Here is a 25530-nt window from a genome sequence, read left to right on the forward strand (position 1 = left end):
GAAACAAAAAAAGCGGGGGCGGGGGGGTGGTGGTGGGAATGTTTAACACAACTTGTAGTGACCCGAAGTTGACGCTAGGAGTCGCCGGTCTCTGCAGATTTCCATTGAGGTTATGCGCCATATTGGCAGTCTCCTCCATCTCACCAAACGTCGAGCATGCATGTCTCAAACCGGTTATTGAGGAGATATCTGTAAATATTCACAGTCACCTGCGAGCCGAAATACAACACTATGGAGGCCGTCAAAGCCTTTAACAATGAGGTTTGTTTGAATCCCTTGCACAATTCTGAACACATTGAGAGTAGAAAATGTTGTGTAGTCTATATTTGCGGTGGCTGGTTGGCTAACGTTAGCATCAAGTAGCAGAGAGGAGGGCAGTCTCACACAAGGCCGCTGTCTGTGCACAACAATACAGCGATAACGTGAAGTCATTTAGTGTGTAATTCACGTTATCTGTCCAGACGGTAGCTGCGAGGAGAATGTGTTTCCTCAACCTAACACACACACACCGTGTAAGGTTGAGATTAAGTCTATGAGCAAACATTTTCCACACACCGATGCTAACGTTAACTAGCTAACGTTAGCTAGCTGCAAGTTAGCAAAACCGCATCAGTTGCGTGATAACTTGGTTAGCTAACTAACTAATATGGACGTGGGGAAAAATACCTCGCACTCGCTGCCCCTTGGTCAGATAATTATTGCAATGTGATTCTGACCCAAGTAGCGTTAGCATACTGGTATATAATCCCACAGGATAGAAATGACTTGAGGTAACCCAGCACATTTAGACAGCTAGGTTACCCGCTAGCTATCAAAGCTAACTAGTAGCGCAACCATTTGTCTGCATTGACACTAAAGTCAGTCTGTCCTTTGGAATAATCAGTGTAAATGCTAACCTCTCCAACCACTCACAATTAACTACTAATACCAATTGGATTTTACTGTTGACATCAATTTAGTTGTTGGATGTTTTTTTTATTTATTTTTTTTAATGTTAGTATCAAAACAAATCACCTGAGTCAGAGACAAGCCCACCGTCTCATTATGAAATCGGTGGCTCTCTGACCATAAAACATACCCCAGTTGAAGGTTTTTACAGGGTGCTGAACAAAGATTGCAGTAAAGAAGGGGTGATGCTTGTTCATATAGGCCTTGAATGACTATTAACGTTATGTTTTAGTATTTGCATTATATGACAAAAGATGTTCTCTGTTGTCTCATTTTAATTTCCAGTTGTACTCATTGAACGAGTACAAGCCGCCCATCTCCAAGGCCAAGATGACCCAGATCACCAAGTCTGGAATCAAGGCTATAAAAGTAAGTATGTAGTGTTAGAGGATGAGGCAGGTAATGGGGGGTTAATGAAATGTGAGGGAAATGCGCTCCAATTCTTATGTTAAATCAATGCATACCCACCCAGCTATGAGCATGGGTTTTCACATTTTTATGTATAAATATGGGTAAAATTACTCTTGAGGGGGTAGGTCTACTTCCATTTTTTAATATATAAAATGTTACGATTTAAGGCCCCATAAAATGAAAGGTTTACAGGTTTTTACAAGGATGATAAAAGATTTGTCTGTTTCAGCCACAAACTCACTTGTTTAATGCAAAACAGAACATCTAAATACTATTTTGTTACATAAAGGCAGTTAATAAAATCCAAAAGACCAAAATCAGCTGACGTAGGAGCAAAGACGAATTCTCAAAAATGAAAAGTGCAAATGTAGATTCTGGACTGAAGTAAATTATTCTGTTATGTAGTCTTGTATAAGACTGTGAAGGACATGTATAAGCTCTCTTGGAGACTATATCCTTTCACAAATACCTTAAAAAGTGTGTACCTAAGAAGCACGATGCATATGAGCCTGTGTACTGCACTTTTTTGCTGATAAGGAATTTCCACATGGTGACACCCTTGAGCAGAGCACATCAACAATAATTAATTAACTAATTAATGTTGTTTGTTAATATGTGTTGACAGCATGAGGTAGAGGGCTGCAACACTATTGAGAGCCTTTGGGACTCCATATTGACTATGGAGTGGATGGTTAAGGACAAAAACATCTAGGGGTGTTGACATTCAGTATTTTAAAGTGAGACTAATGTGTATCGGTTTTTATCCATTTTGTTTCGGGGCTAATAATAACACAGGCGCGGATTTTAGGAAGTATTGGAAATAAGAATCGTTGTGTTTTCGTTACCTTAGAATGAGACGTTTTCATCTATGCCACGAGTCACCTTCACGCAGTCCGTCATGTTGAACCCGCATGTTTCTACAGTAGCCCAGAATGGACAGACCAAACACTGGCAGTAAATGGTGCATTTCACGTTTTTCACGAGTTTCACAGCCACCATAGTTTGTCCTACACACTTCACAGCCTGTTCTCATTCCCAGGTCGTCAAATACACTGCTAGATGCCATTAAATCCTACACTTTGGACCTTTTAATAAAAAAGCTTTGTATTTTCGATCATTGCAAATAACATTTTGCAAAAGTACAAAGTCATTAGCTTTAGTTATAGTAATAGGCCTTTTTTTTCATTGTATGGAAAGTACAGATGTTTCTATAACATTAATGAGTTAATAGAGTTTGACGTCTCTTATGCTTTTATTGGAAGCCATATGACAGGCTCAGTGTTACGTTACAGCCGGTTGATGCAATCTATCTACACAGACATAAAAACAATAGTGGAATTGTTTGTACATGCGAGTGAGACTACGTGTTATAAATAGTTGACTTAACACAGTTCATTTGCAAGTATTTTAACAGTGTCTACACAGCAGCGGCTTTAGTCTACACTTAACAGCCACAGTCTGCAGTCACGTTCGTAAACTAGTAGAAAAAAGACTTGAAGCCTAAAAAGAAATGATTGGGGTTGCGATCGAGTGAAATGTGCGCCATTGGTTGGTCTGTGTAGACAGCTGTATTGATTAAAATAGAAGCCTATCTGTTCCGCCAGACAGCTGTTACACAGAGGACTGAAAAACGCTTCTGAAATGCATTTTTTGTCGACATCCTGTTCAACGGCCTGACCTTACAGCATCCATCATTTGAACTTTAAACACGAACAACAAACAGAGGAAACCCCACCATCAGCTCACAATATATGAGCCATAACCAGATAATTTGTAGGCACCTAGAAACTTTTTAATGCACAACATTGTTTGCCACAAGTTCTTTTAAGCAGTGATATAAATAGGGTGTGTTTTAAAAGGAAGGTCAAAGTGATTTTATTACAGGCCCACCTCATAAGATCTGTTTTGTTTTGGGCTTCTGATATTGTGCTCACCTGCAATAAAAACATTTTAGTGAAACCCTGGCTTGGCAGTGAGTGCAATATTAGAATTTGTCTTTATTTTGCCATAAAGACCCTTTTTGTAGTTTGTCTCCTATGCTTACATTACACTAAAGACTGTTTTCCTGGGCCTATTAAAAGCCTCTCAGGGGAAAAGGCTGATCAACAAAGTCCCTATGAACCTCTGTGGTTATAGTTCACCTAAAATGCAAAACTGCTCATCACTTTTCTCTGAGATGCTAAAGAGATACAGGCCAGGGAGTGAATATATTTTTTTCTTCCAAAAATCTTATTCTTATTATTGTTATTACTCCTACAATATGTGTAATTGAAGATTAAGGTCCAGGGAACCAGTCCTTAATGATAAGTCTTCTGATAATGTGTTTCCTTGTCCTGTTTGTACTCTAAAGGAACTGCTGTTGTTTTGGTGTTGCTGTGCCTTATGTTGCTTGTGAATAACACCCGTTTCCCCTTCCCTCAGCAGCTCTCCCAGCTCCCCCAAAGCACTGAAAGTGAAGCAGGAGGATGGGGTGGAGAGAGTTACAAAGAGATAAGAGAATCCCTAACCAGCTTAGGTAGGAGTATGGGTTGTTTCACAAGGAAGATGGAAGAAGACTAAAATCCTTTAAACTTAATTTGCTCCCACACACCCAGAGAGGCGGGGATTTTGCTGTTGCCACTGTTATGGGCTGTACTCCCCCCCTCTGGTTGTCGATTTGGCTTTGAGCTCTTGATTGTGTTGGCAGTTGAAGGTGCAATTTAGTTCATTTTCTTCTTGAATTGTCTGATGACAATATTCATGTTGTGGTATAGTTCGTGCACCTTTCTTTCTTGTTTGTCAAATCAGAACATTTTCTGTTTCTCTTCCTACTGCATATTGATGCAGCTTGAGCAGTCATTAGTTGGTGTGAGGGTTTAAATTCAGGAGTTGCCACTGGTGATTGATTTTATAAAATGCTGACCTCTGGGTTGGATTGAAATTGCTGCTTGAACACACAGTTTGAGTAATTCAGTATTCATCTTCAAGATAACAGACATCACTTAAATACACTGTATTTTCATAAGCTGGTGAGGGCGGAGTAGTCCAATAGGGAAATTACTTGTAAGTGGTGTTCATAAAACACACCTTTTGCAGAATCTTATAGAGTAAGCTACTATCAGTGTCACAGTAATTTGACAGTATTCATTGACATGGTAATTTCATTCATCCCTGAGAGTTGTCTATTTCTCAGTGCAGTAACCCTCAATGTTTGTTTTGAAAAAGGAGCAGCGATTCATGTCTTCTGCACACAGTGTGACTGTTTTTTTGATTTTGTCACATATGGTATAAAAATAGCTGAAGATGTCTAAGCTGTTGATCCGGTCTTTTTAAGACACTATTGAAGTTTTGATTTTAACAACAAATTAGGGCTCTCACTTTTTGAGTTTGAATGAATAAGAACTAACATGTAAGTCCTATTTTTAAATCCTAAAATATATTATACAATTGATGTGGTTCCCTTTAAATTGCTTTGCCTCCACTGCCTCACCTGAGACACAAGTTAACAGATGACCTTAGATTTGTGTTCACTGCAATAGTAATAATTGTTACTTAATTATCCTACAGCTATTAGATTAACTCTCCTAGGCTGACATCTGTACACAGTAAGACTCTCACTTAAAAAAAATAAGCTTGAACAAATCTGCAATGACATTCAAATGAATTGAAAGAAATCTCAAAACACAAAGTACAAATGTATGACAACGCATGTGAAAACATAACGTAACATCTATACTATAGGACAGGACATTTGAGTGGCCACACATCTGCATTTCCTTGCATATAAATCTTGCTATCGTACCTGTAATGGTGTAAGATAGTGGTATAATGGTAATGGTGTTACGAATAGTAACAGTCAGAGGTTGTACGTTTGACGTTGCCTGCTCCACTGCATCCCCTGGTTGGCAAACTTAACATTAAAAAATAAATATGCCGCTTTGTTGTCGTTATAGAGTTAGGCAGCTGCTTTGTACAGAGTCGACAGAAGCACACTGCTTCTCAGAGCATTTGGTGTTGCGATTGTCTGGTCAGGACTGCTTTGCTCCAGGCTTTGCATGCTAGTGTCCTCCATTTTTGTATTAAACAACCAAACATTGCTAGCTTGGTTTACTGACAGGTAAGCCGTAGGTCAAGCTGATAGTGGAGTGCAAACTGGTTCAAATGGTCTGTTGCGCTAATGGACTGTAAATTTTGAATTTGAATCAGGCCATTACACTTAAAAAAAAACTAACCGTGTTCAAAAGAACTTTTAATTTTCGAATAAAAGTGAGTGAGCCCGAGTACACTGCGACTGACTCCAGTAAACTAGTTGGTTTGGCCACAGTTGCAGAGCCTATTAACAGCTTTTCAGCTGAAGGTGACGGCCTTTTCTTTTTGCGTGTTTTGTGTCTGGTCCGTTCTCTATATTGTATGCGTCTTCTAGGGCAAGGCAAAATAATAAGAATTCAATTAGAATTTTGGCTTCCAACGATTATGAAAATAACATAATCAAGACTTTTGTCAGAATTATTATTTCCGCATTAAATTTCCCACCTCTTTCCTTCACAGCGGTAGCTTGTCACCCCTCCCACCTAAACTCCTTGTGTGGGTGTGTAGCTGATGTTAAACGATTAGAAAATAACAATTTCTCTGATTGCTTTTCCGCTACCATCGCTCTCTCTCCCACTCGACCAACACTGAAGATATCCCATGGCACACACATACATATATACAGTGAACTTATATTGGGAGTTTTGGATTTTTCAGTTAAATTATATTTAAAGTTAATTAGTAAGAATTAGTTAGAAAATCCACGGTGAAAAAGACACAGTAAATGCATGATGTTTCCAAAGCCAGTAAGTAATCGTGTTAAATAATTGTGATCTCAATATTGACCAAAATAATCGTAGTTATGATTTTTGCCATAATTGAGCAACTCTAGCATCTTCCTTCTTTTTCATAAACTGACAAAGCAGGGGTTTGATAACAGTCTTGTAAACGGTACTCTGAAATCTCATGGGTAATTTTACAGCAGTACCTCTCAGTGCTGTATTTTATTTATTTATTTTTTGATGGATAGTTGTGAAATGTGTCAGACTACATGTTTATTAGGGTATCAAATGCCCCAAATAAGAGTTGAGCTAGCAAGACAACACAAATGAGAAAATGTTAAATAGTATGCAGTTTTATGAAATAATTTAACCTACACTCCCAAATGTCCCTTTGATTTACACTAAAATAGATGATTACAGAAGGATGTCTAAATATTAAACTACAATAAGGGACTTTACAGACACCATTTTTTCCACTTAATGGCTTTATAGTGTGAATTTGCAAAGTAAAATGTGATAAATTAGGATTTATACTAATAATTCCATATTGTTAGAATAACTAAGATCCACTTAGTGGAATTTAAAGGACATTCAGTCTTTATCAATAGTAAGACAACTGTGGCACACAGTGACTAGGATGTGTAGTAGGAAGTGTCACAGTATGAGAGCTAATCTAGAATCAGTTCTCTCTTTTTCATAATTGTAGATATGATTAAAGGGACTTGGTCAGTGATTCCAAGATAACCACTCCTCTGCTTGACACTTGATAACTGCATCATATGCATCCATCAAACTCTATACAGTAACCTTTGTTTAATTTACAAGAAACATTCATACAAGCTCAATTAAAGACAGAAGATTTTTATTAGAGCCCTTGATTTCTAATTTCCTCTGTATTACTAGTATGTTTAATCATATTTTGGGACTAAGTCTCTTTGGTAACAACCAATATTATGTAGAGCTATATGTAAACAGTGTAAAATAAGATGAATGTAACCTAAATGTAGGTTCAATGTACATGAGAAGCACCCATTTCTTTTAAAATAAGCAGTTGGTTAATTTCCAGATATGAGGAGAAATAATATTCTAAGAAAGTACGATCTAGACCTGCTTTGTTTGAAAGGTGTCCTGAGATAACTTCTGTTATGATTTCACGCTCTACAAAAGAAATTGAATTGAATATACTTGATTTGCTACCGGATTAATAAAGGGTAATGAACAGTACCAGCAGCAGTATTACTGCAGAAGCTGTCAGCAGGGTTAAGGGACATCTGTCCCTTTTTCTTATGCCATTTGGCAAAACTTTAAAAGCCACATGGCTTGTGTTGTCCATATTTGTGAGAGCAATTATTGATGATTGACTATTACTAGCTCTCTCTGTGGTAATCTATTAAATGTAGCTCTTAAGACGCACTCAAATAGAGGCTGAGAATTTGATGTTCCCTTGCATCCAAAAGTAGTGTCTCATGCTTGTTTAAGACAGCGTGGAAAAGGGGTTGATGAGCTAGGAATCCAAAGCAAGCTTTTTGCTAGTGTTTACTCACAGACTGCCTTAATCTGCTCAGTCTGCCGCTCCTCTTTCCCTCATACACACGCACATAGCTACACCTCTGTGTGTGTCTGCACAGCTCTGAGGCTGCACACACAATGACGCCCCACCACGCCTCTTTCTGGTTTTGTTTCTCTCCCTGCCTGCCTTTAGTTTTATGTTTTATAAAGTAGCGGAGTAAGTCACCTGTGATTCTGTTTTCACAACAGCAAGTGAGCTGCGTGTGGAAGAGGCTTGTTGTTAACGATGTAGCCTATTGAAACGATCAAGATCAACTTTGTGCTGAATATGTTACCTCATATTTTGGTCCGTCCTAGTAAAATATTGTGTGCCGTGGAAGTAAGGTTTGTGTGGGAAATACTGTGGGATCAGCCTTTTAAAAAAACAGCATTTGAATACAGAGTTGGAAATTGATCACATTGGCAACAGTTGATGTTTTGTGAACCTGATTATAAACAGAGTCCTTAAAAGTAAATAAGTTAATGAATAAATAAAAGCAAACATACTGCATCATTTTTAATATTTTCCCCTGGAACTTTGTAGATCTTTTTTTGTAGTAGTTTTGTGCCATAACATAAATGTCAATGAATTCCCATATCCATGAAAAAAAGCTATAACAGGAACTTAAAGGCGCTGCAAACCCATCGTACACCCACACAGGTGTTCTCACTTATTTAGGTTGATCAGACCATGTCTGATGGACTGTGAGAGCCTTTCCAGACAGTGAAAAACTTAAATAGAACAAAGCCATTGTTAATGTTATGCCTGTGCTTTTCATACTATGACAAGTCAAAATGTCTGTTTGTATGATGGCTCAGCTTATTATTCTTACTAGTGCATGATGTCTGGCTACCACCCACCTTCAGCCTGAGCAGAGGCCTAATCAGCCAGATTAATTTAAAGCACCTGTGGGGGGGTGCAGAAAGTGTTAGGGTTAGTTGCAAATAATAATTTTTAAATTAGACATGGTTTTGAAAAATGTAATTTCTGTTTTCCAGTAGAAATATCTATCTATCCACCTATCCCTCCCCACAATATAGCAGGGTTCCTTGGCCTAGTCCTTAAAGCCTGTCTGACTAATAAAAAAAAATATATAAAAATGTGTGGCCCTCACCTATAGCACAGTCACGTAGGTGTTTTCACTTACTATTCCTGATTAGACTGCTACCCATGCATGTACCTGCAGCTGCTTGATTGAGATCAAGTTTTGTTTTTGTTTTTTTCTTTTGCCCCCTATTTTATCAAAGTCATTTAATATATTTGCTGATACCGAGTCCTGATCCGGTAGTTGAATTTTCCTAATACAGTTGCACAGTGCACACTTCAAGTACATTATTAAAGCAATGCATCAAGAAACAAAGACCTGCATCAAAGCTGCTTTTTTAAATTTGTTCGGAACTGCTCAATATAGCTCAATATAGCAATACCAGTCCGTTAAAAAACAATATCATCACATCATATAAATCATCATGCATTTTTATGGCCTCTTAGATTTTCAGTTTATACCAACAACATAGAAATTAGCTCTGACCCCAACTAAAGATTTTCCAGGTTAATTAGTAGTAGACTAGTTGTCTAGTTGCATGTTTATGATATTAATTTCATTATTTAAATACATATATCTATATTTGAACTGCTACAATGCTCTGGAAAACGCAGTAATGATTCTGAATATGTATCAACCAGTAAGAGCACTGAACATTCTGTTAATTTATTTCAACAAATCCAGAGCACTTTTATCACTTATATAACTTCCAACTTAACAAAAAGCAAATACTTGTAGAGTTATAAACACGGTGGATGATGCATAACAGTGCCATGCTGGGTCCTATGCTCATAGTGTAAACAAATCACCTCCGTCCTTTGTGCTCAGAGACAGCTAATGGGACTGCTAAGTAGCTGCTGGCAGCTAATACAGTTAGCACATGCACACACAGTCCTGGTGAGAATGCGCCGCTCCCAAACAGAGTTTTACTTTCTGCAACTATCCGACTAATAAAAAGTGGGCCAACTAAGATCCTCCCATTGACTAAGGGTTCAGTTGAGTTATCAGGGGGCACCCTAATAGTCATCAGTGTCTCCGAATAAAATACAAATGCGCCATGCGGAATTCAGTTGAGTAATTTGTTGACTAAATTGGCAATAAGGTATCGGTGTGCTGATTTGTTTCTCAATCTGCTGACAATTATAAGGTTTCATATGGTTTTCTTTGTGATCAACTACAAATAGTTGCATACTCTTTAGGGGTCTAACAATTCACCAAATCCACGGTTCGGTTCAGACCTCCGATTTTTGAGCCACGGTTCGGTTCATACCACGGTTTTCCCCGTTTTATTTTTTATCTGATATTACATTAAGCGGACACGGCAGAAATCTTACATTATGGAGCGTCAGTGAATGCACCACTGCAGATGTCACTCACTAACGTTAGTTTCGGTTTGGACCCACATGCGGCGCACTTGAAAACTGAATCACGGGTGAGTTTATGAAACGTACTGCAGATGGAGAAAGTCAGCAGAGACACACACAGGGAGAGAGAGACAGAAAGAGGCGGAGCAAGCGGGCGTGTTTGCCGTGAGTGACCAGAGGTCCAGGCTAGGTGTGTGTGCTGTGTGTGAGTGTGGGGAGAAGAGATAGGGAGCAGATTGAAGTAGTAAATAAACACAAAAATAATGTGGAAAATGACCTAGAATAACCTACTGTCAATACAAATACGATATAGGCGTACACCGCTACCACCCCACGGGCCGCCGCCACCACTGGAGTTACACTGTCTTAACGAGAGCTCAACAGTCCAGGGAGCGAGTGTGTTGCGGTTCTGTCTCTCGGATCCGTTCTTGGTTTCAGAACCATTACAGCCCTAATACTCTTACAGATACATAGTCAAAATGAATGCCAAGAGTACTATAACCAACAAGACTCATTTGTATGGATTGGTATCCCCCAATAAGAAACATGTTTCCTTTAGCATTCAGAGATGAAGAACTGTTGGGGCTGCTGTGCATATAGCTCAGAACTCAAATTGAGAATGAAATCAAGCATTCAAACGAAAATGCTGCTTATTGCATTTGATGTTCTGTTAAATGTTTAGCATTCTCAATTTCTCTCTTTGTTCAACACACCACTCCTAGATGTAAAGTTTTTTTAGTTTTTTTTACAAATGATGTATCGATTATTGTATAATAATATATCTGCCAGACTGACCAGCTAGTTATGTCGAAGAACTAAGGGTTAATGGTATGTTTATTTGTCCAAAACCGTTTGTTTTCGGTTTGTCACTGCCCTGTGTTGGGTTGCCCTGTGACTGAGACAATTACTGTCAAAATAGCCTATTTATATCTACTACTTGCACAAGCTAAACAGAATTTCTAGAGTGCGAGTTTTACCTGGGAGGTTTTGGCAGTGCACTAGTTGTTGTCTTCAGCTAGCCAGGTTAGTAAAGCTCAATGGGCAGCGATTAGTGTCAAACTGTATGCCAACATTGTTCACCTTAAGTCGGGTGTGTCTGTGGAAACACTTCAAACACATCATTTACAACTACATCACCCGAGATGCTTGATGATGACAAAAACAGACTGGCAACCTCTCACTAAAGACGCAAACCATGTCAAAGTAACAACTAATGCTATCAAGGGTTTATCGCTGTGGATATGCAGACATACTCGTCCCACTACACTGTGCCCTTCATATTCTTATTCTTCTTCTTATACATTTTTCTGTTACAATTTTTCAATTTACAATATGCCAATATTTGAATGTTGAACAGACATAATAAGTTACTGGTAAAAGTTACTTTTTTTTAAACAAATGACAAAAGTTATTTTCTACATTATTTTGTGTTCCCTGCTGTCCCAAAAAACGTACTGAGCAGTGACCCCAAAACTGAGGCACACACTCCTACAAATAATGTTTGCCAACTGGTTTAAACCAAATATCAGTTTTAAAATTCCCAGTTATTTAAACTAATAGCGGTGCCGTGGGTAGACTTCACAAATGAGCCCAGTCTTCAGATGAGGGAGATGCTCAGTTGTTTGGTTGAGGAGGGATCCCACGAACCCTGTGATGTAGTTTGGCCTGTAATGTGAGCTTTTCTCTGCCTCGCTTTTTCCTTCTATGGGCTTTTTCCCTTTCCAGTTGGCCATAAGTCACTTAAATGTACTTAACCATAAGTTCATATAAGGTAGCTTATAGATATATGGGTCAAAAGGCTGAAAGCACTGCTGAATGGGAATCTATCTAGTTATTTGTCAAATATATTTAAAAAATCTTTCACAGTAAATGTTGCAAAGTTGTTCTTATCTCTTGCACACTCAATCAGGCTCTGCAGTATGCCACATCAGTTGCCTAGCGACAGGTTCACACTGCAGCAGCAAGTGCATGAGCATGTGTTTTTTCTTGTGTGAGGTAGGTGTGCCTGTCCTCAGTAAGGTTACTGTATGTTTAAGGTCTGCAATCTCACAATTGGATTTTATTTGAAACAAAGCTAGCTTACTAAAAAAAAAAGTCAGTGCCAGTTTCATCAATCCTAGACCAACTCCTCTTTCAACAAGTTCTTTCCTCATCAGTATTTTGATTGGTTTAGGTAAATTATTTTTTAAACTATATTCGTTAATATTTTGGTTTATTTTGATGTCACCAAATTTCTTCTACTAAAATACTCCCTTTCAAAAGTCTGTTTTTATTTCATAATGGCATTTTGTCATTCATTTATTTCACAGTTTGTTTCACAATGTGGACTTTTCATGACAGTGCTGTTGTCACTAGTCACCGCCTCTTTACCTCTCAGCCAATTTCATGCGCCCTGCCTGTAAATAATTATAATACACAGTCGCAGCAGCTTATCTCTCCTTTTATTTAGCTGAAAGAAGCTATACATTCTAACTGTGTGTGTGTGTGTGTGTGTGTGTGTGTGTGTGTGTGTTTGATTTGCTTGTTTTAGATGGTTAACACGTGTCACAACATTTCAAACCCCAGTTTTCATTGTCATGCTGACATGTTTTGCCTGTAAATATTGGTCATTGTTGAATATTGAATCGTAATAGGCTAACTGGGACTACTGATAGTCTTCAATCCTATTTACCTTTGTCTCCTTTGTGTTTAGATGGGTTTACTTCCTACTTATTTGAGGCACATGTTGCTTATGTTGTCTTTGAGTTAGGTTCTTTAAAAAAGGCATCTGTCTTTTCTTGAGTTATTAATCTCTTCTCAGGACTACTTCTTACTGGCAAGTTTGCGGGTCCAGTGGACCCCTTTTATTCCCAATGTTATATTGCAAATAGGGTCTTGACATAAATCAATTTAACACTGTTCATTTTAATCCACTACAAGCCTTACTATATACACACACAAACATACACACGCAGTTTATGGCAATGCTTTCATTGTTTGTACACTTTATATTTGATTCAGTGGTCTATTTTTGCGGTTGTATTCTGCCACCAGTGTTGGGTTTCCTGAACATTTGTCATGATCTAGGTCAAGCTCATCTGTTATCCATGTTAGTTCAAGGTTATTATTACTAACACCTCATTGCCTTATATGGGCTTACACAATATATTGTGAGCATGCCTACAGTTGGTTGACAGACGTTTCATCTCTCGCTTTTTAAATGTATTTAACTGAAATTACCATTTACCTCTATTTGGTCCCTGTGATGATCCATGAAGTCTAGCTGCTCAATCTCCTGTACTTTGACTCCATCTACTGGCTGATTGTAGAACTCGATTTGTTCCACACCAGTCCACATAAATTGGTGTGATTATCATTGAATTTGCTTAAATCTAAATACATAGTGTCAGCCATTTTGGTCAAAGTTCTTCTAGGTATCAGATATGGATTTTAAAAGAAGGCTGCACAACCATTAGTTTTTGTTGTATTAATGAAAAGGGTAAATGTCTAATCTTTCAGTTGTCTCAGTGCTTATGTATTTATGTATGAAGCTTCAGCAAAGACTTTTCTCATCTACCATTGACGCTAAATTCATTTAATTAATTACATTACATACAATTAGTACATTTGTGAACTCAGGAAAAAGGTGTGAGTGCAGAGACCTCAGCAGCTATTTAGTTTATATTTTTCCGATCAATTAACTCTCCCCCTCCTTTACTGTCTACTGACAATCGCTAGGGACATTCTCTGGTATTGCGCTAAGAATATTATAGTATACGGTGAATATGTTAAGACAGTGAATGCACCTGCTTTCGGGACCACGTTAGTTTCGATCATATCGATATGCTACATCAGTAACAGGTTTCCTCCACACGCACAAGATATGAGTTTTTTATAAGTAAACACTCTAAGGTGGAGATACATCAAGCCTCGTCTTTGAGATCCATCATAGGTGTTGGTAGTAAAAAAAGGTGCAACAATGGAGTTTTAGTATAGTAGTCACTTATCACTTCTAAGTAAGCCTCACTTTGAAGTACATAAATGTGTATTATCCCTTCGATTTATTTATTCTGAATTTCAGCACAAACATACTCAACAAGTACAGCAGATTGTACACATGTATAGATTAAAGTAGAGGTTTCCAGCCCTACAAGGAAACATGATTTGGCAAAAACAGCTTGATAAGTGCCCTGTTTGACTAAAGAGTATGTGGACTGAATCTTGCAAGACTGTAGACTGAACAACATAATGAAACTTTAACCCTTCGTTACTGCACACAACTTAAATCTTTTTGAGTATGACTGCTACGGTTGGGCAATTGGTCGGCCGTCGCCAGAGGCGCTGGCACAGCACACGCATGCTTGAATAGGCCGGTTGGGAAAATATATAAATCCGCCCAATCCTAATGACTACTCATGAATTATGCATCCAAGTTTATTGGTTATTTTTGGTCGTTCAGTTAGCTTACATAAATACAGGTGAGTGTTTGTTTGTTTTTTAATTAGTAGAGTTGCACAATTATTCAAAATCACAATATTGCCAAGTGCAATATTCAAATCACAGATGCCGTTTTTAATAAAGGTAAAATGTGTGTCAGAATAGTACTGTAGTGGTGCAGAGATGCCCTGTCCTTCCGATCTTGTTCTCCAGATTTAACAAAAACATTTTTTTGGTACAGACCCCAACAAATGTCACATTATCTCTTAATAGGTTCTTCAGTGAATAAATTAGTTAAAATTGTGATGCATAATGATTTGTATTGTTCAGCCATATTAATTCACAATGGTCAGAATGGTCTTGTGTAAGTAAAGCTCACTAAGCAAACTTTGTTTCTTTTGCAACTGGCTACTGGATATTTTTTAGTAATGTTTTCTTCTTGGTTCTCATTCTTTAACGTTTTTCTGAAAGCTGCAGAAGCCCCCTACTAAGCCCAATGTTACCCATGTTAGTGTCCAATGTAGATTCCAAATATTTAAATAATAATAAAAAATATATTCTTATATATGTGTAGATAAATATCTACTATACAACTTATTTGAAAAGTTATTGGTTTTTCTAAATTGGACTGAAATTCTTTGCATCTTTCTGTTATACCCTCCAGAATTGATAAATTACTTTTTAGCAATAATGACTTGTCCTTTGCAAGCCTCTCTAAACGAGGATAGAACATGGAAGATGAAATGATATTACAGTAAATATTACATTGCAGCCAAAACTGCAGTTGTCATCACTTAACCCCCGTGTCTTTATCGTCAGTATTGGGTGGCGGTGGTGTTAAGAGGGGTGGGTGGAGCAACTGGAGTTTTAAAAAAAGAATGACCGTTCACCCCAGTCATGTATTTTCGGTTCCTTTTTCAGGTTTTAAATAAATTGACCAAAGCTCCTGCTGGTTTAGTTTTATCTGCTCTAAAATACTGCTGTTCAAAATTACTCAAAATCTTTCCTTTCCTTTGCTTCTCTTTCAGTTCTACAAACATGTTGTCCAGAGTGTGGAGAAGTTCATACAAAAGGTGAGTCATATTTTAAAAAGAGGATTATCAGCTAAGCGTAATAAAATGTTGAGAGTAAAACCATACTGATTTACTAATTAATTCGGCCACTAAGGACATGAAAGATGATCCTAATAGTTTATATTTCCAGCATAAATGCAACAATCTTAGTGTGTTCTCTTAACAATTAAAAAAAATGGTTTGTGATCTATTGAATTGTATTATAGCACTGGAACTACATACATTCATCGCTTAAAAATGCATAAAAGCACCCAGACAGTAACATAGACTGTTTCACTGTTATTAAAATATCCTAACACCAGCTTTGTTCCTGTATTAACAGTGCAAACCAGAATACAAAGTTCCAGGGCTGTACGTCATCGACTCAATTGTCAGACAGTCGCGACACCAGTTTGGGACGGAGAAGGATGTTTTTGCCCCACGCTTCAGCAAGAATATCATTCCAACGTTCCAGCACCTCTACCGCTGCCCTTCAGATGATAAGGTCAGACAGTTTTTAATAGGCTTTGTGTTTCTAGATGTGGTTTTTAATTTTTCTCGTCATGGTTTCATGAGTTGATGTTAAACCCCTTGATGTGCGGCTCACTCACGATTGTTTTTGTCCCATATCATCATGGATGTATGAGGAACTGTTAATAAACTAGTGAAAAGGAAATAATAAAAGAAATCGGGTGTCTGAAGCATCATGCCCTTGTTTTTGGCCTTGACAGTTTTCTTTTATCATAAACTTTTAGGCTGCACCTGTCCCAAAACGTTTCTTTTTGCCGTTATGTCACAGATTTCGTCTTTATTGTTGTCTCCAGAGTAAGATAGTGCGAGTCCTGAACCTGTGGCAGAAGAATGCGGTCTTCAAGAGTGACATCATCCAGCCTCTGTTGGACATGGCAGCAGGGATTCCCCCTCCCAGTGTCACACCAGTCATGCCCAGCAGTGCTGCCCCAGTCAATAACACTACACCTGGTCAGTACACACAAGTAGATAGCCATACACTCTGATAACTGCGGTCAGATAACGTGTTTGACACTACTGTTGAATCAATCACTTCATGGTTCATATTACAACACCTCTGTCTCTGTGTGTCCAGGCACCCCAGCTACCCCGGCCACCCCAGCCAACATTGTCCAGGGTCTGCCTGACTGGGCTTCCCAGATTACCAACACAGACACTGTGGCTGCTGTGGCACAGATCCTACAGAGTCCCCAAGGACAACAGGTTAGAAAACACTCAATTAAACTGAAATGTTTGGTTATAGGTAAATAATAATCCTTTATCTCCAATAAAACAATACTGTGTCCTTTTGCATGAGTAGGGTCTGCAGTTTGTGTAGCTGTTGCTGTTAGAAATGTGTCAAATGCCCTATATTATTCCCTGTTGCAGTTGCAGCAGCTGGTACAGAGTCTACAGATGCAGCAGCAGAAGCCCCAGCCGTCCCTGCTGCAGGCCTTGGATGCTGGCCTGGTGGTGCAGTTGCAAGCTCTGACAGCTCAACTCACTGCCGCTGCTACTGCCAACAGTCTCAATCCCCTGGAGCAGAGGGTCTCCTCTTTTAATAAGGTGATGATGCAATCTGCAAACTGAAAGTTTCTTATTACTTGCTTCATCTGATTCCTCCTAATGTAAGTATGCTGTTTGTTACTTGCAGAAGCTTCTGGGTCCTTTTGATTTTGGGAATGATTCTGAACGTGGTGAAGAATCTAAAAAGGACAGCTCATCATCTCAACTGTGAGTTTTTTGTGTTTCATGGTCTGACTGTTATTTCTAACTAAAACTAACTTAATAGTGACCCGGAGTCCTTTTAATGTGTTAACCACCTCCACTGATCTAACCGAGCTGCTGACCACTTTCAGGCCCATGGTGTCGGAGCCCATCAACAGCTCCCTCTTCCATCAGCTGGCTGAGCAGCTACAACAGCAGAACTTGGAGCAGTTTCAGAAGCAGCTTTTGGAGCACCAGCAGCACCAACAGAAGGTAGGTAGACACACTGTAAACACACAGATCACTGTTACCACTGTTTTTTTTTATGACTGTTTGCTCAAGCTTGCTTTGGTTTAACAGATAAATAATTTTCCTTCCCAAGTTGCTTTATGTTAGCCATATTGTATAGTAAATAGCCTTAAGTTGCTTTAGAAATGCTAACTGAATTCAGTAGTCTCTGGTACTCGCCCAGAGGGACTGCACACATATACCCCAGCATCCATTGACCTATAAGTAACAACTCTTCATCCCCAGACACCACACTATGAATGTCCCTCACACATTGTTTCAAAGAAAATGAAATGGTTATGTTCTCATCTCGGTCATGGTAAACATGCTTAGACTTACCTGCTTAGATGCATTGTTATTAAAAGACAAATTTTTTCTTCAGGCAATGAGCATAGAAGGGCAGGACTCAATCTTTGGCCAAGAGAACTCCGTTGCAACTGCACAGAGCAGCAGCCAGGCACAGCTTCCTGAACCAGATAACAAGTTGGATGACACCATAGACAACCAACAGCAGGTATGCCTGGACAGTGGGCCAGTACCAGAAATCATAGTCATTGACCTTGGTTTTATTTATTTACCCGTAGGCCTAGATCAGATAGTAATTACTGCTGTATTCTATGTGACTATATGACTTTATTTCTGTGTAGAGATGTGTTGAAATGATCCTCTGTTCTTTTAGGATATGGATCTGGATGAGGGTCCCGATGGTATGGAGGAGGAGATCTTTGAAGCAGAGGAGAAGAAGATTGTCAGCACACGCTCCAGAACACGGTCAAGGTCACGCTCTAGGTCAGTCCCGCTTATTTCTAAAATCTCGTCTTTATGCCAGAGTTTTATAAATGTGCCTGGTATACTGCTGAATTGTCTCTTGAGTGAAGAAGCTTTGATCTTTTAACCTTGCTAGAAAATTGCTGACTGTGCCCTGATGCAGTACTTTGACAAGATATCTGCATGGAAGTGGTTCTGACTGTAAGATGTTTATGTATAAAGGATAATAAAATATACACCTTATGTCTCTTTCTAGCTTACTGTGTATATTTTTGTATTTAACCTTTATTTAACCAGGAAGTCCCTTGAGATTGAAATCTCTTCTGAGGGAGACCGTTACATTTGTAGAACTACTTTCTCTCGCATTAGAATGGATTGTTTTTATTCATCACATTTATATCAGCAATATGTGTACCAAATCTGGATTAAGAAGTAATTAATTGCTTATACAAGCTTGTAATATGAGGTTGCTGTAGTCCTTTAATATCAAACACTAAGTACTGGCTTACAGTGTTGCACTTGCAAGTGGATAAATGTTCAGTGCAATAACGAACAGTTGTTGATGCTCAAAAGGAGTAGGTCTGTGATATTACAGTAAACGTATCACAAAAAGCCAGTCTCGAAAGAATTTCCAAATGTTTTGATGTTTTCTCTCTGTAGGTCTCCCAAGAGGAGAAGGTCCAGATCCCGCTCTGGCTCACGGAAACGTAAACATCGCAAGCGTTCACGTTCACGCTCCAGAGATCGCAAGAGGAAGTCATCGCGGTCTTACTCGAGTGAAAGACGCGCACGAGAGCGTGAGAAGGAGCGACAGAAGAAAGGACTGCCTCCCATACGATCCAAGACTCTAAGTGGTAAGTGGACGTCATTGTGAAAGTCTTTGTTTCAGAATAATTTCATAGCTGATTGCTGTCAATGCTTTTCTGCTGAGTAATCATTGCCTTTCCCTCTACCTTTACCTAGTTTGCAGCACAACTCTGTGGGTGGGCCAGGTGGACAAAAAGGCCACTCAGCAAGACCTCACCAACTTATTTGAAGAGTTTGGCCAGATTGAGTCCATCAACGTAAGTAGACCTCTCCCCCTACTAACCCTGTAATTACAGCATGTTAGCCAGTTCTTTGATATCCAAAATTTGAAAAATATCTGTCATATGAACTTCAGTTTGTCATTATGATATAGTGACCTAAAGCTGCCATTAACTAAATGCCACATTTCTATTACAGTCCCCACCTTTTTTTCTTTTTCATTCCTCTATGCTATACATTCACACTCTCACCTTTTCTCTTTTCCAAATTTCTCATCAAACACACATCTCTTGTCTCATCTAAGTCTCTTGTTATTGTCCACTGTATGGTGGATGTCTTGTGTAATATAATGTAAATGTGTCTCTGTGCATGTGTCTCTGCAGATGATCCCTCCCAGAGGCTGTGCCTACATTTGTATGGTCCATAGACAGGATGCATACCGCGCCCGCCAGAAACTCAGTACCGGCTCCTTTAAGATTGGCTCCAAAATAATCAAGGTACGCATAACCTTTATAATTTGATTGTGTTCCCATTCTCCTTGTGGTTTCTTCTAATGTAATTTTTCATTGACCTCCATTGGTGAAATCTCAGAGACAAGCTTTCTAGGCACACAGATCCATGTATGCACCCAGAAATTACTTTGAAAATGTCTGTTTCTTGACCTTGGCTGTGTGTGTATCTGATGCAGATTGCATGGGCTCTGAACAAGGGAGTAAAGCAGGAGTACAAGCAGTTTTGGGATGTGGACCTAGGTGTCACCTACATACCTTGGGAGAAGGTGAAGCTGGATGACTTGGATGGTTTTGCTGAAGGAGGAATCATTGACCAGGAGACCGTTAACGATGGTGAAAAGAAACACATTAACTTCTTTCTTTTAAATCAGTAGCATTACTTGTTTAAGTAGGGCACGCAAGCCAGTTTGTACACACATGATTAAAACATAACGCAGATATCCAAACACAGGCGCTTCTTGCACTGTGATCATCCAATTGGATTTGTTTTCTACCTCATTCTTTCAGTTGTTTGTTTTGCGGTGGTAATACCCAAAATCCTTTTAGAAATCCCATCGTGAACCCCCCCACCGCCCCTGCTAAACTCCCAAATCCAAACAAAGAATTGGATAAGTTTATAACTTTGTTTTCATATTTTTGTCTGTTTCTGCAGAGTGGGAAGCAGCCAAGAATGCCGAGCCAGCCAAGGAAGTTACAAGTCAGCCAGTAAGCGTTGAGACTACAGCAGCATCTAACACCCAGACTGAGACGTACAACCAGCAGGTCACCATGATGCCTGTACAGGTATTGAAGAGGGTCTGTCTCGATCTTTGGATATAATGTAAAGACCGTGTATATTTGCAGGAGCTAAAGGGTTTAACATATTTAACCCTTGTTTTCTTGATGACAGTGGTGACAGTGCATCTTTGTTTTCAATAAGTAGAACTATCTCATCAAAGATCCAGAGACTAGCTGGTTTTTGCAAAGACTTTGATAGAAGCCACTGGGACATGGTCTGGAACTTGTGTACCATTGCACTATTAACTTAGCCATATTTTAAATGTGTTCTCTCATATCTCTCTCATCCAGCTGCCAGTGGCCCAGGCTGTTCCCAGTGCAGTAGGTTTAGTGCCTCCTACCTTCCCTGTCAGCATGGGCATACCCCCACCAGGCTACGGGCCGCCACCACCCTTCATAAGAGCTGGTTTTAATACGTCACAGCCTCCGCCAGGTAATTGATGCAAATTGTTAATATAAATAAAACTAAAAATATACAGAAATTTACAAGCTTACACAAAATTATTTTCTGTTGTGCAGGTTTTATGCAGGCAGCACAGACAGCAGGCATGGCCTCAGTAACTTCTTGTGAGTATTTGACACACTACCCTTATAATACATGCGTATAGTTTTGAAAGTGATTTGTCCTTTCAAGGCATTTAGTTGCAATTTATCACCTTAGATTAAATATGTTGTTTCTCCTGTACCCACCTTTAGCTCTAGTGCAGCCTTCGGTGGCAACCAGCCAAGAAGCTGTTAAAGATTCACCATTCGGCGCAATGATCCCTCCAACCAGCACTATCCCTGGCAGCTTCATGGCTTCAGCCATCCCTGGAGCTGGTATGTTCAACCCAGTGGGAGTCCAAACTCAGCAAGCCACCAACGAGAAAGCAGCACAGTCTGCAGAGGGTATGGATGCTGCTGCAGAGCTTACACTGCAAGGTGAAGCACTGCTAACGTGTTTTGTGTTTAGTAAAGTAACTTGTATTTGGAAGAATTTCAATTTATTTCTGTCATTGTGTTTTGTCCCCAGGCATGCAGAATGCAGTCCGCAGTGGGATGGGTCTCCTTGGTATGCACCCCACAGCCTCCCTCACCCACCCGCTGCATCAGTCTGGTCTGGCTGGACAGAGGATGCCTGGACTGCTGCCTCTTGATGTGCGACCTAACCTCCTCCAACCGGGGGCTGCTGCCCGCTTCCCACTCCTCATGCAGCAGAGCCCTGCACAGCAGGCTGCTGGCCTCCTCGACAGTGCCCTCCAGGCTCAAGCCCGTGCCAGGGCTCCCTTCTCTCAGCTGGACCCCTTCAACAGGGCCGCCAATCTTACCAATGAAAATGTTTCCAAGACAGAAGACGAGTCTTCCTCTGGCGCTGATGAGGGCAAAGACCAGGACTACCGCTTCCCTCCAATGGAAAAGCAGAGCACAGGCCTGCTGCGAACCCCTCCACTAGAGCATAGGGAGCCACTTGGAGGTGGTGGAGCAGGAGGTGGTGGAGGAGGCAGGCCTCCTTTGCTCCAGACCCCAGGGACTCAGCCAGCCAGAACCAGCCTAGTGGGACGTCTACAGGCTCTTGCAGGCTTCACTCCTGATAGCCGCTGGAACCAGACCAGAGGGGACTTTGATGAACGAGATGGCATGCGAGGAGGCCTACAGGCCCCAGTCGGTCCAAAAGGCTTCCAGGAGGAGCGCCCCACTCCAGGGCAGAACTTCCCCACCCGCTTTGACAGCCGTCCTGGGACAACAGGAGGAGCAAGTGGAGTTTCAGGAAATGCTGGAGCTGTTGGGGGGCCACAGGCCTGGAACCGTAGTGGTGGTTCCACAGCACCTTTTGACAGTGAACTGCATCAAGACCTAGATGAGCGAAGACGTCCGTGGGACAGGCAGAGAGACAGAGATGAAAGAGATTTTGACTTCAGGAGGGAGATGAACGGTAACCGCCACAGCCGTGAGAGAGAGAGGGAACGTGAGAGGGATAGAGACAGGGAGCGAGGCCGAGACCGCACCAGAGAGCATGAACGTGACCGAGAACGCGACAAAGAGAGAGACCGTGAGCGGGAACGTGAACGTGGGGGCTGGACACCTCTTCTCCCTCTACCTACACCTCTACTTCCAACTCCACCTCTTAATCCCAACCTGACCCTGAACCAAGGTAAACTCCTTTCACCACTCAAATTGAACCCTCAGATTCAGCCACGATTCCAGTCCCCACTCCTGCCTCAAGCTCAGTCCAAGCCCTCTCTCCTGGGTCAGCCGCTGCCTCAGGTTCAGATTAAGTCTCCACCTCCATCACAGAGCCAAGCAGCTGTGCCTGAACCCCAGTCAGAATCCTCAACTCCTCAGGCACAGTCACCACCCTCAGCCCAATCTCCCGACCCCTCATCTGACAGCAAGGGTCAGAGCCCATTGACTGAGGCTCCCACCGAGGCAGAGTCATCACCACAAACAGAATCGCCATCCCAGCCCATAGCTCAATCCCCCTCCAGAACGACTGTTTCCCCAGACAGTGACACCCCAAGCCAAGCCTCACCGCTGGTTGACGCCTCATCCCAGGACTCACCTGTGGCCTTTACACAAGCTGCCAGCCCCCCTGAAGAGACAACTCACTCTCTGGAGGAGCAGGAAAGCCCACAGAAGGATGAGGAGGAGTCACAAGAGCGAGCCTCCTCACCCCAACCCCAGTGGGTCAATGGACCTGGGATGGACAATAGCACTGGGGCTGAACCCACACCTGAGGCCTCTCCTGAGCCCTGCCCTGAAGCCTCCCCTGAGCCTTCCCCTGAGCCTTCCCCTGAGCCTTCCCCTGAGCCTTCCCCTGAGCCCTCCCCTGAGCCTTCCCTTGAGCCCTCCCCTGAGCCCTCCTCAGAGCCCTCTCCTGAGCCCTCTCAAGAACCCTCCCCCAGTTCTGTGCTCCCTGAAAGTGAACCGGAGCAGCAGCAGGAGGAGCTTGCCTCTCCTAAGGACGTAGACAATGAACAGAGTGAGCCCATGGAGGAAGCTGCGAGTCAGCCAGTGGTAGACACTGTCACAGACACTGAGGGGACATAATCATCACTCAGTAGGTAAAAGATCATTTTGTAAAGTTGTCTCTTCTTCTCTGTACTCATGTCAGCAAACCACCACCACCACACGGGACATGGCGAATACTGACTCACATCAGTTATTGTCTGATAACCAACAACAAATGATTTTATCTCTCACAAATACCAGTGTACTTAAATAGAAGGCTCGTTAGCTGATATATTGATAGACAATTTTGTTTGTGTTTTATTTCCTTTTTCCTTTTTTAAGTTGTAATGCCAACCCACCCATTTTAATTAATCTAAGCTTGGCGGATTTTATTGAATTGCCTACCAAAATGTTTCAATTGTATATGGGGGAAATGAGCTTTGACCTTCCTATGGAAGAGAGTAAGAAATCCTGTCTGTTCGACAAAGGATTGAATACAGTTACACACAATACTTGAAAACAGCAGTTGCTGGCTCCATTTCTGTCTCCTCTTCTTTTAAAATGCTGCTGCAAAGTTTTCAATGAATGCTTTTGTGGTGTCCTACAATGCTTTCTGTTTCTAAGCAGAACAAATAGCCTGCATACAGTGAGACCAGTACAGCTGCTTATAATTGGGAAAAATGAACATTTTTAATATGAAAACATGAAAATGTTGTATCCCCAAAATAAATGTCTGTAATTTGTTTCCAATTATACAGTGAACACAAACAGAAAATTACATGCCAGGGGGAAGAAAAAAACAGGGATGTTCTGATGTTGGGTACATATTGTTTTAGTTTGAAATAAACATGCTTTGTCTGTTTAAAACACATGCTTTAGGACTGTTTTCTGACCCAGGACCAGTGGAAACTAAGACTGCTTTACAGACTCGTACACATTGTGTGCTGTCACATCAGTCGATTTGATGTTCTCGTAACTCAAGTTGCTGCTATAACATCCATCCACAGAGCACTTTGTTGGATGCAACCGTGGGACTTGTAGTTTTTAGTTTCTGATGACTTCAGCCTGTATGTTTCCCTAAGCTTTTGCTGGGTGACTGTTGAGGATGGGATTGTGCCTTTTTTGAATGGATTTGTCGTTCATGATGCTACCCAACACTACTGCGTGATGTACACCAGACTGTGCGTGCAACTCAGTTTCAGACAGCTCTATGAACACAATGCTACCTGCACAGAATTGACCGGCCTACCGTTTGAATGGTAGCTGGGCAGTTTGTACAGCACTCACCTAGAACAAGTCTATATACTCCATCGTTCTGTGCATGCAGGCCTGTAGCCATGTTTTAACCTTACTGTCTCTCTTGTTCAATTCATACTTGTAGTGCTTTTCTGTTGAGACGTACTAGAAATCCATAGTTTGCTGTTCTCTCAGACCAAATGTCTACTACAGGAGTTGTGATGTTGAATAAAAGTTGAAGGTGCATCAGATTTTTACCACTCTTACTGTCGTGAATCCTGACTCAGGCCGATCAGATGAACTCTTGCACACACCTCATCACTGCTGCTTCAAACTGAGATAACTTCAATACTTTAACCAGACACGTTAGTAGTTTAAACCAATTCAAATGTAAAAAGACTGAGACATAACTATCTACTATACTAGGTTCTATATTGAGAGTATCACATATCCTTGCTTTTTAAGAAGAAAAATAACTGTAATCTGTAGACACTGACTTTCTTAGATACTTTTTTTAGTTTCAGGCGTAGAGGCCATGACATACTTATATCCAGATGAAAACTCCCATGAGACCTGAGATGCTGAACAAAGGTCAATTCCACACTGTCAAACACTGCAATATACTGTATGTCACACCTAGCAATAAAGGTGTAGATATTTACCAAATGCCCTCCCACTAAAGTAAATAATTTGCTGAATCCAAG

At 40.6% G+C, this 25530-nt stretch overlaps 2 protein-coding genes across 4 annotated transcripts in view; both read left to right on the plus strand.

Moving 5' to 3' along the window:
• The first annotated feature begins 111 nt into the window (after positions 1–111).
• Positions 112–25077, plus strand: scaf8 (SR-related CTD-associated factor 8). Of its 3 annotated transcripts, none has more exons than XM_051390780.1 (20): positions 112–261; positions 1234–1317; positions 15552–15596; positions 15919–16080; positions 16400–16556; positions 16681–16808; positions 16974–17150; positions 17239–17318; positions 17444–17564; positions 17962–18093; positions 18259–18368; positions 19008–19201; positions 19311–19411; positions 19757–19870; positions 20062–20218; positions 20538–20668; positions 20954–21095; positions 21182–21229; positions 21359–21583; positions 21675–25077. In XM_051390780.1, the coding sequence occupies exons 1-20, from the start codon at positions 232–234 to the stop codon at positions 23687–23689; spliced, it is 4353 nt and encodes a 1450-aa protein (XP_051246740.1). In that variant the 5' UTR covers positions 112–231; the 3' UTR covers positions 23690–25077. The 3 variants fall into 3 exon arrangements, with proteins under 3 accessions (XP_051246740.1, XP_051246751.1, XP_051246760.1); XM_051390791.1 differs by having other exon boundaries at positions 21359–21550; XM_051390800.1 differs by lacking the exon at positions 112–261 and adding an exon at positions 3781–3874.
• The window catches only part of tiam2a (TIAM Rac1 associated GEF 2a), a 93037-nt gene continuing 91191 nt past the window's right edge, over positions 23685–25530 (plus strand). Inside the window, exon 1 of the mRNA XM_051390746.1 lies at positions 23685–23703. The gene's annotated coding sequence lies outside the window, so the exon portion shown is untranslated. The remainder of the gene's footprint in view (positions 23704–25530) is intronic.

This window comes from Dicentrarchus labrax, unplaced genomic scaffold, assembly GCF_905237075.1.
Source record: "Dicentrarchus labrax unplaced genomic scaffold, dlabrax2021, whole genome shotgun sequence".
Classification (NCBI taxonomy): domain Eukaryota; kingdom Metazoa; phylum Chordata; class Actinopteri; family Moronidae; genus Dicentrarchus; species Dicentrarchus labrax.

Bases quoted from the DNA above. Each gene is read 5' to 3' on its own strand.
- scaf8 (XM_051390780.1), top strand. From the start codon at position 232: ATGGAGGCCGTCAAAGCCTTTAACAATGAG. The intron at 18,094-18,258 runs GTATGCCTGGAC...CTGTTCTTTTAG, and splicing joins CCATAGACAACCAACAGCAG to GATATGGATCTGGATGAGGG. The intron at 19,412-19,756 runs GTAAGTAGACCT...GTGTCTCTGCAG, and splicing joins GCCAGATTGAGTCCATCAAC to ATGATCCCTCCCAGAGGCTG.